At 39.0% G+C, this 16303-nt stretch overlaps 1 protein-coding gene across 2 annotated transcripts in view; it reads left to right on the forward strand.

The window, feature by feature from the left end:
* Window positions 1–14288, forward strand: part of gramd4a (GRAM domain containing 4a) — a 55908-nt gene extending 41620 nt beyond the window's left edge. For both annotated transcript variants that reach the window (XM_046071926.1, XM_046071924.1), the window contains exons 8-19: window positions 34–125; window positions 986–1077; window positions 1717–1765; window positions 1884–1955; window positions 2759–2802; window positions 2907–3016; window positions 4128–4282; window positions 7512–7656; window positions 7852–7945; window positions 8303–8393; window positions 8568–8636; window positions 9380–14288. In XM_046071926.1, the coding sequence (XP_045927882.1) occupies window positions 34–125; window positions 986–1077; window positions 1717–1765; window positions 1884–1955; window positions 2759–2802; window positions 2907–3016; window positions 4128–4282; window positions 7512–7656; window positions 7852–7945; window positions 8303–8393; window positions 8568–8636; window positions 9380–9490 (1124 nt within the window). In that variant the 3' untranslated portion in view covers window positions 9491–14288. The remainder of the gene's footprint in view (window positions 1–33; window positions 126–985; window positions 1078–1716; window positions 1766–1883; window positions 1956–2758; window positions 2803–2906; window positions 3017–4127; window positions 4283–7511; window positions 7657–7851; window positions 7946–8302; window positions 8394–8567; window positions 8637–9379) is intronic.
* Window positions 14289–16303: the final 2015 nt, after the last annotated feature.

Below are 16303 nucleotides of genomic sequence, written 5' to 3' on the forward strand. Positions count from 1 at the left end.
CACTGACTATATTCCTCTATCCTTGTTTTTTAGAGCGAGGAGCCAGACCTGTCACCAACTTCTTAAGGAACCTCTCCGCCTTATCTAATTGGCACTCCGTCTACACCTCAGCTATTGCCTTCATTGTGAGTGTGCACTTTTTTTAAATTCATAAAATCAACACTATTAAGTTAGCGGTCTCTAGGAAATTATACAGTAGAACCATGATAGATTTGACAGATTACACAAAATATTACTTCTGAGTGACACAGAGCTATGTTGATTAAGTTCTAAGCTTTAACAGACAAAAAAGTGAGATCTAAAAGTTCACTGATGAACCCATTTGGTTGTACATGACTGCGGAATTGAACAAAGTCATTTTTACTCTACAGTGACAGATTGCAGTGGTTCTGCCAAGGGCAGCAGAGGTCTAATCAGATCTTAATTAATGTCCACAGCCAGTGATTTATGCTAAATCATCTTCAATCCATTGATTGTGTCTATACATGCCAAGGCCATCTCAGTGGCTAGAAATGGTCTCTCTCTAGTGTTGACAGGTGACTTTAATAGCATCTTTCACAGGCATAATACTGCCTGAAATGAAATTATCAGTCAAGGGAATCTTTAGGTTTCTTTATGTCTTGTCATCAATTTATCTTCCTCTCATACATAAAAAGTATTGGTCTGTCAAATAAAGATAACTGTGGGTGGTTATGAAAGATATACCAATCTGTTATAAAAGTGATAGCTAAAGAAATACTTGTTCTAAAACTTTTAAAATTTTAAAATGTCAGGTTATCAGCTGTTTGTTTCTGACAATTCATCTGCATTGTGGGCTGAAAGAATTCACATTTTTTAATCAGTCTGACCTCAGTCCTGTAAAGTACTGAGTTGAATGTGTAGTGCTTTAAAATGTTGCTCTGTAAACTGTGATCACCCCTGGGGGAAAAAAATGATCAATAAGCCAAATGTGGAATTGTGTTGAGCTGTTTCTTTTTACCTGCAGATCTACATGAATGCTGCTTGGCATGGCTGGGCCATTCCCATGTTACTCTTCCTGGCTATCCTGCGCTTGTCGTTAAATTACCTCATCGCCAGGTAAAAACAGTTCTCCTCAGTGGTTAGTCGGCTATTAGGGAAGCATCCATTGTGATTGTTTTTACTATATGGTCATTAAACTGCTGCTGTTGCTAATTTGAATATATATGTTTTTTTCATTTCTGGTTTTACTGTGTGCTTTGTGTAATAAAATCCTATTAAACTTAACCACTGAGCCCACAGCTGTGCTACTGGTTAACAGATTTACATTGTGCACCTCTTATCTCTGTGCGAGCCACATAAAAACACAAATCTACTACAGCAAATGTGTGTTGATGATAATGGGCAGATTTTTAAAACATGACAAACAATACAATACATTACCGCCGACAAGGTGAACTCCTGTCTGTGCTCACAGTTGCAAACAGCCAAATATAAATGAAGTTGTTATATAAACATCAACAAATTAATTTAAACTGGGGCATTTTGGTGATCATTATAAAATGAGGGCACATTAGTATTTGTCAGACATCTGTCTGGACTTGGACTATCAAACTGGGACACCTGGTGACCTTAAAAGTGATTAAGTTTGGAAAGATGTTGGAGACTCAAGCTTTAGAGTTTGAATAATAGTTTGGTGGCCTAATTTCATCCAAACAAAACACCTAATTAAAATGTACACTATTCACATTTTTTCAGAGGTTGGAGGATCCAGTGGAGCATTGTGCCTGAGGTCTCTGAACCCATGGTGAGATGCCTTCCCACTTCCTGTTTAACCGCTTCCTGTTTGTGTGTGTCAGGAGGAAAACATGCATTAGTGGAGGCAAACATGTGGTCCTTTTAACCTTTCTCTTTGTTTTCCGCAGGAGCCTCCAAAGGAAGACTTGACTGTATCTGAGAAGTTCCAGCTTGTACTTGATGTTGCACAAAAAGCCCAGGTACGACACAGTACAGTACGACCATAGATGTATATAAGAAATGGACGTAGTCATCGTGACGTCACCAATTGGTTTGTGGACTGCCATTTTGAAGCCTTGAGTTCGGCCTATAGGGTGCCGCCATGTTAAGTTTTTGCAGCCAGTAAGTGCCCGGAAGTGACAATACTGTGGAGCTAACAGCCGTGTTCGGAGCTAGCTAGCTTGCTTAGCTAGGTGCAACTGTAACTCACGTTAACTGTCGTTTTAACAGGGCTGATAACTAATGTACTCACCAGAGAAAGTGAACAGCCGACTCCTGATAAGCTTTTTCAACGGTGCTGGTTAAATTTACACAGTGCCAAGGGTACGAGTGGGCTCTAACCTGATTGACAGGTCGCCATGGTAACAGCTTATCAATCATAGATAACCCCGCCCTGAAACATACTCTGCTTTGTGGTCTATTTTAAAATAAATGGGACCATAATTTACTAAATGAACATCATTTTGTATTGAAGAAGACTTGAAACTAGCGACTGAGACCATAAACTCATCAGGAAAGTGTTTACTGGGGTAATTATTCAGCTGAGAAGTAGAGAAGGTCATTTTCCCATTATTTCTAATGGAGCCGGACTTCTTTTAGCACCCAGAAGAGTCGCCCCCTGCTGGATTTTCAATAGAATTCAGGTTTCAGGGTCTTCCACATCGGCTTCATGTTGTAGACCGGAAGCTTCCCGCTTGAGTACGACACGTTACCAGTCGTGTTATCAGTTTACACAGATAGTGAAACAGTTCTGGTTCTTACATTGCTTTAACTCTCCTTACAGAACCTCTTTGGTAAGATGGCGGATGTTTTGGAGAAGATAAAGAAGTAAGTTAAAAATATATATTGTGTGTTACGGGGGTCAAGTATGCAAATAGTGTATAATAATAATAATAATAATAATAATGTGTTTGTGTGCATTTATCTTTCAGCCTGTTCATGTGGGTGCAGCCGGAGAGCACACGGAAACTTTACATCTGCCTGTGGGTGGCTTTCATCACCTCCTGCGTCCTGCCATATAAACTAATGGGCTTTATGATGGGTGAGACACACACATACACACAAAACCAAAGCTTCTTTATCTTTGTTACATACTGCATTGGGCCCTGAAAGAATGCAAATACTTATATTCAATCCAGCGCACACAAACAAATGTATTCATACATGCAGTGTAACTGTTCTCGCTCTCCCTGTGAGGGGCAGCTGCAGGCTAGTGGCATCTGATTAGTTGCTGCTATTTCTTGTAAATAAAGTGTCGCCAAGGTGCTGTGGGCTCATACATCCTTGGAAGATGCTTGGAGCTAAGATAATTGTTGACACAGTGTCTACATTAAATTATGTTCTGTAACCAAACTTGCAGATAGTCACTTCCAGAATTGAGTGTGATTATTTTATTTTTTTTTGCCACGCCAGCAGCATGGCGCTGTTGATAGCAATGTTGGTCTGTCAGTCGCTAGGTCTACTTTGGTCCAGTATGAAAATATCTCAAGAACTGTTGGATGGATTGCGAAGAAATATTTTACAGGCATTCCTGTTGCCCAGGGAAGGAATCCTACTCACTTTGGTGATCCTGTGACTTTTCTTCTTGCGCCACCATGAGGTTAACATTTGTGGTCCTGAGTGTTGTAATTTTTTTATATATATATAGTCCCTGTAAATAAACTAACAAGTAATCGGCATATTATTCAACGATTATGAAAAGAATCAAAACTATTAGTCATTAATGACTACCACATTTAGCCATTTTGGAATTTAGCTTAGACTACTGATTCCATTTGTCCCTTTTAAATATGCTACAATATGCACAACGTAATTCAAGGCTCGTTTTTTTTGAGTAAAGATGTATAATAAATTAAGTTAAATAATGTCAATCCCACAAACCAGCTGTATGAATAGCCATTGAAAACTGTTTTAATATGTGAATAAAAATAAACTGAAATGTGAAGGATATTAAAAGGGAGATCACGTGAATGAATTTGGATGATGAAGAATACATTTAAAATGATAAAAGGCTTTAAACTGAAAAAAGGAAGGCCTTGAAAAGTACGATTGCCATATCAGATTTTGTTGACACTTTTTTCTTTCTTTTTTTTTTCCTCATTTCCTTATTCTGCGTTTGCTTTCTTCCTTCCTTGACCTCTCACTTCCTCCAGGCCTGTACGCCGGTATCAAGTTCTTCATCATAGACTTCCTGTTTAAGAGCTGTCCAAAGCTGCGGGACAAGTACGACACACCCTACATCGTGTGGAACAGCCTTCCCACAGACCCTCAGCTTAAAGAGAGGACCAACGCCACTGTGTCCCGGCGGGTAAGGGGGCATAAAATGCACATCTGTATCAGCTCTATGCTGTCTCTCCTTCTCCTCCTTTCTTTTGCAACTTGCACATAAACAAACACACACAGACCATTCAACACAGCTTAGTCTGAAACCTGTCTTGAGACAAAACATGTTCAAAATGTATGAGGATTATTTCTGCTAAGTCTTTGTTGAAGCCGTCCCTGCTGCTAACCTGAAAAGCTCACCAAGTGTATACCTTATATATAGAGGTTTTACAGTTGTGTCACAAGTCTTTTAGCAGCAACTGCATTGTCACATTACAGTAGCTTTGTGTACAGAAATACCAACTAGTTTTGTGAATTGAAGTTATTTTCACATAATTAGCTAGTTTAGCAAGGCAGCTAATCCTAACAACATGTTAAAAATGCCAAGGAATGTGTTCATGTCCATTCAAGGTAGAAAGTCAGGTCAAATAACATCATTCATTTCTGTAAAGACCAAAGAACATTGACACATTTATTTTAGGAGACAGAGTCCGAGAGCATCCTTTAACTATAGGTCATGCTAAATCTTTCATGTTGGCAAGAATCCAGCTACTGAAGTGTCAGTCTACCTCCCACCACTGACCCCCCCTGTGGTCAGCAAAGAGAGGAAAGAGATCAGTAAAGTATCGAAATATCATCACTCCTGTCAATAATACATTACAGTGCAGCCACTCACTTTCATGACCTGGCCTCTCTGTGAGGACACCACAAAGTGTACTGTATGTATCTCTCTCATGTGCAGGACGATGAGTGTGCGAGCATGTGTGTGTGTGCCTTTGCTGTGGCATCAGTCACAGGTGTACTCTGTCGTTTCTCTCTCTCAGCTCTCTGGCACTGAGAAGGTAGGGACTCTGGTGTGTCTCCCCTTGGTTCCTCTACTGCGCCTGGGTGTGCCGCTAGCTCACCTGAAAGCGTGTGTGTGTGTGTGTGTGTGTGTGAGAGAGAGAGCGTGTGCGCGCGATGTGTGAGACACCTTCAGGACTGGCCGTCACTGTTTGTACAGAATGGATAAAAATGTCACAATAACCTTTAGTCTGAAATTTCATAATGGATGTTTTTAAATAATCATCATGTATTTTTTTAACATTACATTGATTTATTTCATCCATATCTACCCAGATTGTTGACATTTTTAATCCATTGATCTGGACATAGATGCTCTGTGAGAAGTAGTTTTAAAATGCACATAGAATAGCCCCTTGACTTGTAATTTCATATTAGCTCATTAAACCCTTCCCATTCTCCATTACACTTAGTTATTAACCCTAAAATGTTATTGCCATTAGCTTTTTAAAAACTGTCAGTTAATTGCCTTGAACCGGATTACTCTTACTGATGGGGCGAAATCACTTTCAATCACAAAATTTAAATTTTTAAAGAGTCGATGTTTTACTAATATTAATTAATGATTAATTATTCTTCATAATATCATCATAATTGTTACATTATAATTACTTATTTTAATTGATTGAATGTACCATAAAACTTCAATTAATAGCCGAGTCCCAAATAGCCGCCTACCTCCTTTACAGGCCTGGTGCTGGAACACATTTTGACAAATAAACGTCTGCCTCCGTTAAACGCCTGGTCTGGTGATGTATAAAACATCTTAAACCCACGAGGTCGCTGCTTTAGCTGATCGTTAATACAAATACTAGTGTTTAAATGTATAATCAATATGTCAGTATGGACTTGCTGAACATCGTTAGATCGGTTAGATTCTCCACAATTAAGTCGTTCAGTTCATTTAACGGGAACAATGAGCTTAAAGTCTAAATCTTATAGATTTACCGGTGTAACCTGCATGGTACAAGAGAGGAAAGTAAAATAGCCGCCTCCCGTTACCTTTGAAGCGCTCGTTAAGCCTGAATGTGTCCGTTCCTTGATTATTTATCTTCCTTTAGCCTGTAAGGGTCCACCCATCAAAAGAATCAAAACAGCTTTTCAAAAAAGTTAATCCGCGTTGTGAATCCTGTCGTGTGAAGTCCATCGCTCTGTGTCTGCTAATTTCTCTCATCCTGAACCGTGTTGTTGTAGTGATGTTACTTCAAAATAAAAGTCATAAGCTATCTGTCGGAGCTAGATCAAATGAAAGAATGAATGACGTGTATTTGATATTATTTGATTATTTATTTCAAACAGAATAATACTTGTAAAAAAATTAACTGTTTCATAGTAGTTTCAGGTTTGTGAAAAAGGAATTAAAGGCCTGTCCCATATGAACACCTGTCCCAAATATAGGCAGGGTCAGTTCAGTGATTTTAGCAAATAAAAGCCCGGGCTATTATTCAGAGTTTTACGGTATTATTTCATGTATTTATTATTAATAATTATTAATATAATAATAATTGTAATATAATTGTTTTAATTCCTCAATTCTTATGCCACTAGCTTGATAAACCGGAACAGCTAATTTAGCAGTCGACTTAACTTTCGATATAAATTATTTTATTTACCACATTTCTATGCGGTTAGAAATGATGCTGCGAAATTTAAACATGACTCATATAATATAATAATATACAGTCATGGTCTAATGTTAAAAAAGGCAAACAAAAATTGAAATAAATTATCTATAATCACAATACATAAGAATCGTAATACATAGTGAATCGTCACCTAAGTATAGTGATAGTATCGAAACTGGAGATAAGCATATTATCCCAGCTAAAGTTACTGAGACACTTACATAGACAGGACTGAACAATAAAAGGACCCCTCACACATTAACATTTAATTACTTACCTTTTAAGTCTAATTATATTTTTCCCACAAACTAACTAGTAGGTTTTGCTTAGAAACTGTTTGAATGTTGAGTGAATGATGGCCTCACTCTCTGCTTTGCACGTCACACCTGCAAAGCCTGCTGCAAAGAAGATGCACATGCAGAGAAGCACATAATGCAATACAGAATGTTTTAATTCTGGCCACTTTTCTCAATAGTTCTGGCAACATGCAGTCCTATTGGATGGTACCAGGCAATGTGTAGATGTACTAGACTTTAAATATTTCTCCCTCTCCTTCCTCCTTTCCCTCATCATCCTGTCTTATCTCCCTCCTGAATGTCTTCATCCTCTCCCACATCATGCCCTTTTTTGTATCCTTCTTGGTGATTTTTCTTTGACTTCTGTCATCCTGTCTCGTTTTTCTTCTCTTGTCTCTTTCTCTCTCCCCCCTCCTTTCCTGCCTCTTCCTCCCCCTCTGTCTCTCTCCAGGTTCAGCCGGTGGTATCTCGGGGCAGCCTCGCCACCGTCCCATGTGGGGTTAGCAGAGAGGAGGAGACAGGTCGCTCCCATAGCACCAAGAAGGGAGCCTTTCACGAGATCTTCAACCTGCAGGAGTCAGAGCGCCCTCTGGCGGGTGAGGGGACTTACTGCAGCAGTAAAAACACACATCATGTACCTGACTTGATTTGCCACAGTCCATGTCTCATTCAGAAGAGTTAGTCATTTTGTTTTAAAGCCAGGAGTTCAAATGTTTAGTTTTGACACGGGACTTTTTATAACTAGTACTGCAAAGGATGTTTTCATGGTTCTCTGTCCTGTGTGATTTCAGTGTGTGAGAACGGCTGGAGGTGCTGCCTCATTAACAGAGACAGGAAGATGCCCACAGACTACATCAGGAACGGAATGCTCTACGTCACAGAGAAGTAAGTGGGACATCTTCTCTCAGGAGAGCATCTTTTAGCATTAAATCTCTGACTGCATTAGAGAAAAAGAAGTTACTCTTGAGGGTGGAGCAGAGAGGAGAAGCAGGGAACAATTTAAGCCAATGGGTTTATGGTATTAAGTACCTGAAAATGTTCTCCCTCCATGTCTCTGTGTCAGTGGACAGTGACACAGCGATCAGTGGATCAAGTAGGACAACCCTCCTCCTGAGAACATCTCTTTGGATATATAACTGACAAGAAGTCCATTCAGTTTGTCATCTGTTTTGCTTGCCTGCATATATATTTTTATGACCCCTTTCAGCAAGCTGTTTACTCTCTTTTTCTCTTTTCTGTCAGTTACCTGTGCTTTGAGAGCTCCAGCTCCAGATCCAGCTCCTCTAAGAAGAATAAAGTTATCAAGCTGGTGGACATCACTGACATACAAAAGGTACTCACAAAGAGAAGAGGAAGTGTTAGAGAAACACGTTGTTGTCCGTTATGTAGGAATTACAAATGTATATGTGATTTTGTATTAGGTTATAGACCAGCTGATTTATTTTCATTTTTATAACTATGTGCAATCAAAAATAAAAACAACTCTTGTTTTTCTGAACCCCCCCAGTACAAAGTGCTGTCAGTTCTACCGGGAAGTGGGATGGGCATCTCTATAGCCACTCCTTCCACTCAGAAGGTACTTTTTTTTTTTTTTTTTACTTGTTTTCATTCATATTGTGGGTTTTGGATTTAAATCGATTCTTAAGTTAAGTATCGTCTTTAATTTGCAGGTATCTATATTTGTTTGTGGCCTTGCAATAAGCACTTTCCTGCTGTTCCTTTACCTTAAAGATCCCCTCTAGACATGCTTTAAAACATATAATATAAAATACTCTGCTTGGAATAATAATTTCTGTCTGAGGTAGTTTTCCAGTTACCTAGTTAGACATTCTTAATATTACTACTTTTATTTGCTCCTCCCTCATTGAAAAATCAAGAACAGTCTGACCTTGCTTATTCACATACTGGAAAATTATGAACTGCTGTTCTCTTCAATGGGTTCTCATTTGTGATCACAGGTTTTTTTTCATTATTTACTTGTAGGATAATGGTGATTAACAGACAAATCTGTAGTGTTCAGGCTTGCAATAATGTTTTTTAACACTGGATTCCAGATAAAAAAACCTCAGATTTATAAATAAATAGTACATGAGATGATCAGTTCAGTCAGAACAACTTTCATCAAAGAAACTAATATTTGCTCTGCAGTAAGCTATGTGTGGCGTGCGGCTCTGGTCTTTGATTTGATTTGTTATCTTCTTGGTTTTGAGGTAATATGTGTACTATATTTCTATTGTGTATTACTTCGGGAGATAAGATATTCCTCACTGCCAAAATGAGGTGTAGTTATTAATGACCAAGAATTTCTGTGCCCTCCAGCCATTGGTGTTTGGTGCCATGATCCACCGAGATGAGGCTTTCGAGGCCATCTTCACCCAGTACATGAAGATCATGACCACCACTAAACCACCGGCGAGCGCAGAGCTCTAGACAGCCTGCATCCTAGCGACACACTGATGGGTCAGAGAGCTTTGTCAGATTTAACTGGACTGGAAGATCATTTAAAAAAAAAAAAACAACAATCTCCTCCTCCTTGTGAAGGCCATCGGCTTCCTCATCGACTGTCATCGGCCAGCTTTTATTGGTGGATTTCCCCTTTAGGCCACTATGGAGGGGATACGTGGGTGTGTGGGCTACATGTTCGTATTTGGGATTTAGTTACATCACACACTTTCTGTGGGTGTCGGATAATGAACAAAATCCGCTAACTAGTTCTGGGAGGAGTGACGATTGCCGTGGTTTTTATCAATCTGCTGAAGGCGTGCGAGGGGGCTGGTTCTCCTCTCCCACCTGACTGACCAACTGGCTGACTGGTTTCCTGACTTACTTGTTTCTGTGTTTGCATGTGTGAGCGGATGTGTGGGCAGAAATTATAAGCTCCTAAAATTGCTTTAAGTGATTTCTTGTTCTTAATCAGAAAACCACCAGAAGATAAACAAGAGGTTCTTTTAACTGCCAGACATCTGTAGGAACAAACTTTTAGCTTAATAAATCTGTGCTAAAGCAACCACTGATGTTGAATATTTAGATATTTAACTGGCTGATTGGTGCCTCCTGGCATAGCCCAACAAAATGATAGGAGCTGTGTGAATGGTCAGTGATTTTTTGTTTTTATTAGCTGTGAAAACGTCAGATCACCATTTGACTGACTCAGAGCCTTTTTGTTAGTTTACATTGCTGCTGTCTAAATGTCTTGACCCCCCCCCCCCCGTCTTCTTTCTAGACACATTTCAGCAGCTACCGTGTGTTTTAGTGGTCTTCGTCGATCTAACAAACAGAAAATGTACGCTGCGTTCAGCATCCGCTTCGGTGTTTGTAAGTGTGCGTATGTGAACCGTGTAGTGAAGTGGGGTTTTTTTGTTGGTGTTTTTCAAAAATGCCTTTCTTTTGGAAAAATGTCTACTTTTTCTCCTCGTCTTTGTAACAACCAGCCTTTGGGATGAGTAACTGGCGGTCCTGGAGCGGCTGATTGTGTCCAAGACGAGAGCACAACCACTGTTAGATGGTTCAAACACTGACTGCCATTTAGAGCCGTGTCACAGTGGAGAACATAGCCTCCCGAGTCTAAGCTTCTCCTTACAAGGCACAATCTGTACATATATAGAGATTTCCTTTTTTTTTTCTCCCTCCATCAATGGTATTCTCCCTGCACTTTATTTGAATGTTAACTGGAATTCCTGACATTCACATTGCAGTGAATAGACTTCACTCACGTCTTCTGGAATCCATGGTCAGTATTCGCAAGTAGTTACCAGATATGTCCTGTGGTATTTCTCTTTTGTCTGACTGCTCCAGCCAGCACAGGTCATATCATGTTGGTCTCAGTGCAGTGCAAAGGCGACCTGAGCACATTGTATTAATCCCAGATCGATGTCTGCCGCAGCCAGCCAGACAACCTTCAAACTGATCATAAAAGAAGAAGGTACTTTAACTTGAAAATGAAACCGCTGATAGATTACTTGTGGTATTTCAGTCTTTGAATTAGAAATCTAAACCTGATAGTCCAAGACCAGTGCAAGAAAATCTATTACAAGACTCCTTCTGATAGGGTAAAATGAGGTTAATATAAGCAGTAATATAAATTCTGGATTTATTAGATTTTAAAGTCAGAAAACCAGGATTATGAGCTATAAAGACATGCCTAATTAGTTCCTTTTGTTTGTTTGCTTATTGTTTTTCTTCTCTGTAAAACCACAGTGAGTAGAGACTGCCATCCAGATCCTCTTCCACTTGTTCTAGATCATCTAAATGTGGTCTTTTTTTAGAAAGTAGTCTGAAGTATATGGATAAAGGTCTAGACTAAACAAAATATTTCAGCGTCACTTTATTTTAACACCACTCGCAAGAATAGAGCTGGTCTTTACGCTTGCAGAATGGTTTGATATGTAGAAATATAATGCCAAACTACACCAGACACTTCACCGTGTTTTGGGACATGAATAGAGACAGGATACGGGACTGGAGGTCATGATTTCTCTTTAGAGTTTAGTACGAGATACAGTGGAGTAACTAATCCACACTCCCATCTCCTATTTACTGTACGCCCAGCAGGACAAGCTTTATTTTCCTCGTAAATCTTACAAAACACTGTCAAAAGGGAGGCCTTGACGCTTGATTATTAACTTTTATTCTGGTAATCTGTACTCACTGGACACATCTTTTTAGTTTAACCGTCCTTAATCACTCTTGCGGCACTTTTCTTTTAAGGTAAACCAGAGGATTCGTTTCTGTTTTCTTCCTTCAGATCTGCCCTCAGATCTAAAAATGTCAAGGTTTCTCTTAAAGTCTATACAAGTCCTCTTATCATGGCAGTTAGAATCAACTGAGCTGGATATGAAATTGCCAGAGAAGCAATGGACCAGTTCAAAAAAACATATTATTATTATTATTATTATTAGTTCAAACTAATTAAGAATGGGTATTTTTATTTGACCATTTGATCCATTTGTATGATTTGGCCTGTTATTAATAGGCTGCCTTCCCGGACATGGATTTTCTATTTTTGTTTAGGAATAAATTGGATCCATGAATGGGGGAAACCTGTGGGATATTAGAGCAGGTGAAATCAGTAAAGTAATTGACGCTGTCTCACTGTGTGATTGGATGGCTCGTCGTAGTCTTAAAGCTTTTACCTGAAGCCTTGTGTAATCTGTTGACTCTGAAAATCAGCTCTCGGCTGCACTCAGATAAAGCACAGAATGTATCACGTTCTAAATGTCTGATTTTGTTTGTTTTTTTTCCTTTTGCCAAATCTTTAATTTTCTGTCTGCCATATTCTGCCTACGCTCATGTTTACAGAAGGTTGTGAAAATTAATTTGTTGGATGATTTTTTAAATTTTTTTTTTCCTTAACCCAGTTTGAATTCCTTTGACTGGAGTTATGAAGACTGGATTGCTGTTCTTGAATTCATGTCTCAGCTGTATCGGCTCTGCACCTCTCACATGACTATTTCTGCTCACCTTTAATCAACAGCAAACTCCAATCATAGTGACAACAAGAGCAGTATTTCAAACCTCATGCAGCATGTAAATTGTCATATCCAACATCACAGTACTTGGTTACAGTGTAGTGTAATTTGCAGTAAAACACAGGCTTCATACAGAGCAGAGATGGTCATGGTGGACTGAAATGGCAACATCAGTGTTTTTGACATTTAGTTTGTCCGTTGTGACTTGATGCACTGTTTAAGGGGTGTGGAGAAAGGCAGAAATAAACAAAGTTTCATTCGCATTGTTTTCTTAAATGAATAAAATGTGTAAGGCACTTTAGATAAATGTTAAAGGAATAGTTGATAGTTTTGGCATTTGCTGAGAATTAGATGAGAAGTTTGATACCACACCCGTGTGTACGCTAAATGTGACGCTAAATGTGATGCTAATGCCATCAGCCGCTTAGCTTAGCACAGATTTGGTTACCTTTGGACAGGCCAGCTATTACCCCATTTGTAGTCTTTTATTTGCTGGTAGTTGAAGCTAGATATTTACCGTAGAGGTGGAAGTTATGAATCACTTAGTAGATTTCTAAGTATTCTTGTCACAGTGTAGATCATTCACTTTTTTCCTAAACTAATTAAGCGATAGTATTACTGTTTAAATGTGCTTGAACACATGCACATAAGTCAGCACTTGCTATTAGAAATTGAAACCATCATGGTTTATAGGTTATCAACAATTACTATGTATACTATTATCACAGTAACTTGGTTTCGGCCATATTGATAATATTTAGTTGTAATTTCTACTGACTAAAAACCTCTTTGTCCTTCTGTAACAGATTGCCGGCCATGGACTCTCCTCTACTGTCTGTCCGTGACATTTAACCTACGATGGTCTAGGGCTTATGGGAAATGGTGTTTATCAAAGGCCATTTAAAAATGAAATACGGTATTCATTAAACAATATTAGATTGTTCTTTAAATATTACCATCCCATGTATCATGAAAGTGGTAAATTAGACAGAAAAGTTGTATCAATCCTCTCATCTAACTCGTAGCAAGAACGCGAATAAACCTATTTACCCAATAATTTGAAAATCTTCCTTTTAATGTTAAGGACGCTAAGCTGCACACAATGACTGCCATACTGTGTATCTCACTGCTGGCAAATAACACAGAACAGTTTGAGGTTTGAACTGTGGTTAGCACTGACAGGGGCCTTGTCAAAAACAGTGGTGGTGTCCTCTTAAGGTCCCCTCCATTTAAGCTGGTGTCCTCGCTGTTGTATTAAATATGTTGTTTCTAACTGTGTAAATGTTAATTAAGGGTTTTCCCAAACCATTTCAACATGCCAGTGACCCACACTGAGCGTACAACTGTACCAGGGCTCCTCTCAAATTTTGGACAATTTACTGCAAACAGCCTCAATCTGACATTATGAATGAAATTAAATAAGAAGGTTGAATACATTTTTAAAAAAACTAAACAATCAGTCCTGAGACAGTACTACTAAAACATGGTACAGTCAGTGAATTGCAAATTAAAACCCAAGTGTAACTGGGAAACACTGCAGTTAATTGCATTTAGTATTGAATTTGTCATCTGTGGCAGTAGCTTTGATGACTTCCTCTTTTCTTTCCCCCACTTTTTTTTGTCGAAGAGGTGATTTGTATACAAATGATTAAAATGTACAGTGAAGAAAACAACAGCCACTGACTTTTTAAAAGACATGTTTATTGTAAAGGATGATGTGATGTAAATTTTTTTTAATTTAAGTAAATGAATTTAAGGTATATTGCGTTTGCCTCTGTCTTCTTTTTGTTTAAGGAAAGTTCCACTGTTAATTCAATTTATTTGTTGGCTCCAGATTGCAGTGTCTTTACACGGCCACATGAGGTCACTATGATACCTTGTGACCAAAGACCAATCAGCTGGATAAGAAATCTCCTTTTGCTTCCCCTCTCAACAGGGAGGTCAGGTTTAGCTGCTCAAGGACATTTCACTACTTTCTTATTCCTGCACAGAGAATAAATTGGATGGTTTGACGTCTTACCCAGTCCTACCCAATCTAACGCTATGTCTATGTTGATCGGGTGGCCAAAGAATCAATAAGGTGGCAGATGACTATGTTTGCACTCTGTCTTGTGACCTAAGCAAGTTTGGGCTACAACATTTTAAGGTTATTTGTTTAGACCACTTCATCTTTTGCACCTCTTAAATGACAAACGCAACTGTCAAAGTGTCGTTGAGGACTTGGCGCGGACACATGAAACGATTTCCTTTTACAAAGATCTACAGCCAGCCTAAATAGCTCCGCTTCAGCTCTAATTTCAGGTAGTGGCTGACAGTTTCCCTTTGTTCAGCAGCAGAAATGACGTCCATATACGGGATCCAAGCTGTGAAAATGTCTGTGAGCCCTGATTGCAAAGTGACATGTGACACACATTGGTAACATTGCCGGTAGAGGATATGGCTGCACATAAAAAGCAGGGGAACCTGTGAGATGTACCTCTGTAGATACAGTTTATCCACAAAAAAAACAGTTTAATAAAAAATATTAAGAGTATTTGAAACGGACAGGTTAGGACATTTTAATCTATTTCAATTGCAATTTGAAAATGTTTGTAAATGAGTCACCAGTCAGTGCTGTGGGAGGGTTAAGAAGCTCTTGACTTCAGTTACATTTTGATTGAGATGTGATTATTCCAAGTACTAAAGCATCAAATTATTGCATCCATATCCATATGAAAGCACTTTCTCAGGCAGAGAAATCCACAAATAGAGCCACACCAAGGGCTAAAAAGGCATTTTCGTTTTGTCTTAAAGATAAGCTCATATACAAGAAAAGCACAAAAAACAGATTTCCTGCTGACGACCTGTCGCATCTCAAACGCATTCTGTTCCTCGACCCAAAGTGATGTTTTTTCCACTGACGCCCCATTTACTGATCCATGTTGAACGTATTCCCCACACACACACGCGCTCTCACTTTTTCCTCTTTGTTCGTAAACGCTCTATTTCAAGACAGAGTGCCACAAACTTTGGTACAGTTAAAGGCAGTGTGAAGAGACACTGTGTAAATGACACCTCGGAGTCATTCAGGGGTTCATTCATTCTGTCCACCCCGCTGCTTTGCTTGATGGATTTGGTGTATTTTTAGTCAACCCAAAAGAGACATCGCACAAACACGGCTCCATTTACCACTTCTACACCATGACAAAATGGTGACATGGTTTGACACGTCAGCTCTATCTCCTTTCCATGTGTGGGGTCTGTGTGTGCACACTGTACATATCACGCACACTCTGAAGCCCCTAATCAAACCTTAGCTGTCCTTTGCATATTGGTATGGTATATCTGCACAGTGTTGAAGTTGAAACTGCTTAGCCTGCTGGACTTTGTTCTATCAACATTTAAAACAGCAAAATATGTAACCAAAATCAAATAATTTCAATGTAAATGCCCATTTACTTGCTAAAGCAAGGTTAGTTTGTGCAGTGCTAACGCAAAGTGTATAACTTTGCTGAACTTTAACATGTGAATTTGTGCAGCTGATCAGTGGCAAACTCTTGACAGCGCTGACCTTAAAGAGAAGAATGTTTACAAACATCCAAATTCATCTACTTACCATATTAGCTGTGTCAAACTATCAAAATTTATGTAACCAAACTTAGTAGGGTTTGTAATCCGCAACAGAGATGCAACATGGTTTGTGAGACAGCTGGTACAAATACTTCTCCAAACTGTTAACTTATTGTTCAGTCAAGCTAGTGAGCTGTGAAATTCCCTTAAAATGAAAATGTTTTTT

This window comes from Micropterus dolomieu, linkage group LG16, assembly GCF_021292245.1.
Source record: "Micropterus dolomieu isolate WLL.071019.BEF.003 ecotype Adirondacks linkage group LG16, ASM2129224v1, whole genome shotgun sequence".
Classification (NCBI taxonomy): Eukaryota; Metazoa; Chordata; class Actinopteri; order Centrarchiformes; family Centrarchidae; genus Micropterus; species Micropterus dolomieu.